General features: G+C 44.7%; 1 protein-coding gene across 1 annotated transcript in view; it reads left to right on the top strand.

Annotated features, from left to right (window-relative positions):
* SUN1 (Sad1 and UNC84 domain containing 1) overlaps positions 1-244 on the top strand; it is a 38,063-nt gene extending 37,819 nt beyond the window's left edge. The window contains exon 21 of the mRNA XM_021707653.1: positions 203-244. Within this exon, the coding sequence (XP_021563328.1) occupies positions 203-244 (42 nt within the window). The remainder of the gene's footprint in view (positions 1-202) is intronic.
* Positions 245-2,136: the final 1,892 nt, after the last annotated feature.

The following is a 2,136-nucleotide window of genomic DNA, read 5'->3' as shown; positions in this document are numbered from 1 at the left end:
CTGGTTCTTCTGTAGGACCTCTGGAGGGCAGATATATTTCATCTGGTTAATCCAGCACACGTTTCTTTCAGGGAAAAACAGTGTCACCAAGTTTTCAGAATTCTAAACTCCTTTCCTTAAGGGTGGGATTTTTCTTCATTCAACACCACTTAGGTTGTAAGTCTTCAGGTGGGGAAATGACTAAATGTGTTTTTCTGCTTAGTTTGCTCTTACTTCAGAGATTTTCAGTCAGAACTCGTACTAGTGTTGGTGGAGAGTGTTTTGTTCTCATTGTAGGCTGAAGTGACACTTATTTCAAAGGGGCTGGTTTGGATATAAACACACACACAAATAGAGTTCTTGGATCTCAGTGAGGCTTTTCCCACCAGGAGCCATGTTATGAGTAGGAACCAAGAAGGCACATCTTGGGTGTTTTCAGGTCATGTTTTGAGCTTTGCTGAAAGGGAACACTAAGATGCTCTGAGTCTTTCAGAGGCTGTATTTTATTCCACTGACAGTTCTCAAAAGTGTGATCCATGTGGCAAGTTCACGACCCCCTCTCCTCTCAGGGCCGTTGTTCTTCCCACAGCAGCACTCCGATTAGCTATGGTTGGGATTTGCCTTCTGTCACGACTGTCACCATTCTCACATGATTCTTCTGAGACTCATTCTGGTTATAATATTTAATATTTAGACTATTTTACTGAGAAGCCTTTATAAATGAGATATCTGCAAGGCACTTAAACTGTTAACAGATGTTTTACCTTAAGAATTATTTAAGTTTTATTGGGTTAAGACAGTTTTTGGTATATCATAAACGTATTTTCAGAAAAAGATAAAACGATGGTGCTGACTGGTTTTCTGAAGAGTTTTATGTATATTGCACAACAGTCCTCAAATATATAAAACTATAGAAAGTAGCTTTTTTTTCACTCTCCTTAGAATTGGAACTATGCAGTTAAGGTGGATAAAGTATGTACAGATGTTTCATATATTGCAGGTTATGTATGTAAATTGAAAATTTCCTATATAAAGCTAAATTTGGGAGTTGGGGTGGAAATATTTTGAATATTTATTTTTAAAGATGCAAGATAGGACTTTGTGCAATGTATTTTTGTAAATGCTTTTCAAAATATTTGTCTTTGGTAGTGCTTCTTTTGCTGCCACCAAATTGATAAGATGCTATTAAGATGTTTAAATAAAGAGTTTTAATTTTTAAAAGTGCATGTGACATCTCAAATGAGTAATAAACAGTATATTTCTTTTCTCAGTTTACGTTTGTCTCTGTGGGGGGGAGGCACTAGGTCTGCCTGCTAGTTCTGTGGCACAGGCCACCGAGTGGCCCCTGTCCTGCTGGGTGCCGCTTCCTGTAGGGCACCCTGCTAGGAAATGAATTGTAGACAAAGATTGCCGCGGGGTGAGGGGGTGCATCAGTATGTCCTCCAGGACATTTGTGTCAGGTGGCTTGTGTCCTTAGCAATGACTGCAGACTCACCGTTCTGGTTTGCACCTTGCTCTCCTCCATTTATCAGCTTTATCTTGAGTCCTTTTATCCGTAAAGACCTTGTGTTTTTTTGTTGTTGTTGTCTTTTTTTTGAGTTGGAGTCTCACTCTGTCGCCCAGACTGGAGTGCAGTGGCCGCTCCCGGCCACCACAACCTCGCCTGCTGGGCTCCGGCGATCCTGCCGCCTCAGCCTTCCGAGTAGCCGAATTACAGGCATGCACTACCACGCCCGGCTGATTTTTTGATTTATTGTAGAGATGAGGCCTCGCTGCCCAGGCGGGTCTCGAACCCGCGGGCTCGGGCCATCCACTCGCCTCAGCCTCCCAAAGGCGCGGGATGACAGGCTGAGCCACCGAGCCGGGCTAGGACCTTGTGTTTTAACAGCTGTCTTGAGCCGCGGTACGCATGGATGTATCACGTTGATTTAACCAGCCCCAAATTTTTGGACACATGAGTGGTTTCAAGTTTTTTCCCACCATCAACAACGTTTTCATGAGTAACTTCAAGCGCCCTCTAATGCCGGACACGCGCCGGGTCTTGGGACCAAACTGCCCTCACGTCCCCGTGGCCGGAGCTGAGCCCGGTACCCGCTGCCTGAGGGCCCAGAAGCCCTGCTGCCACGAAGGTGGTCTCCCTGCACCGTCCGGGCGAAA

This window comes from Carlito syrichta, unplaced genomic scaffold (genome assembly GCF_000164805.1).
Source record: "Carlito syrichta isolate Samal-C Ts95f unplaced genomic scaffold, Tarsius_syrichta-2.0.1 Scaffold123320, whole genome shotgun sequence".
Lineage (NCBI taxonomy): Eukaryota > Metazoa > Chordata > Mammalia > Primates > Tarsiidae > Carlito > Carlito syrichta.
This window is presented reverse-complemented; position numbering and strand designations above follow the sequence as displayed.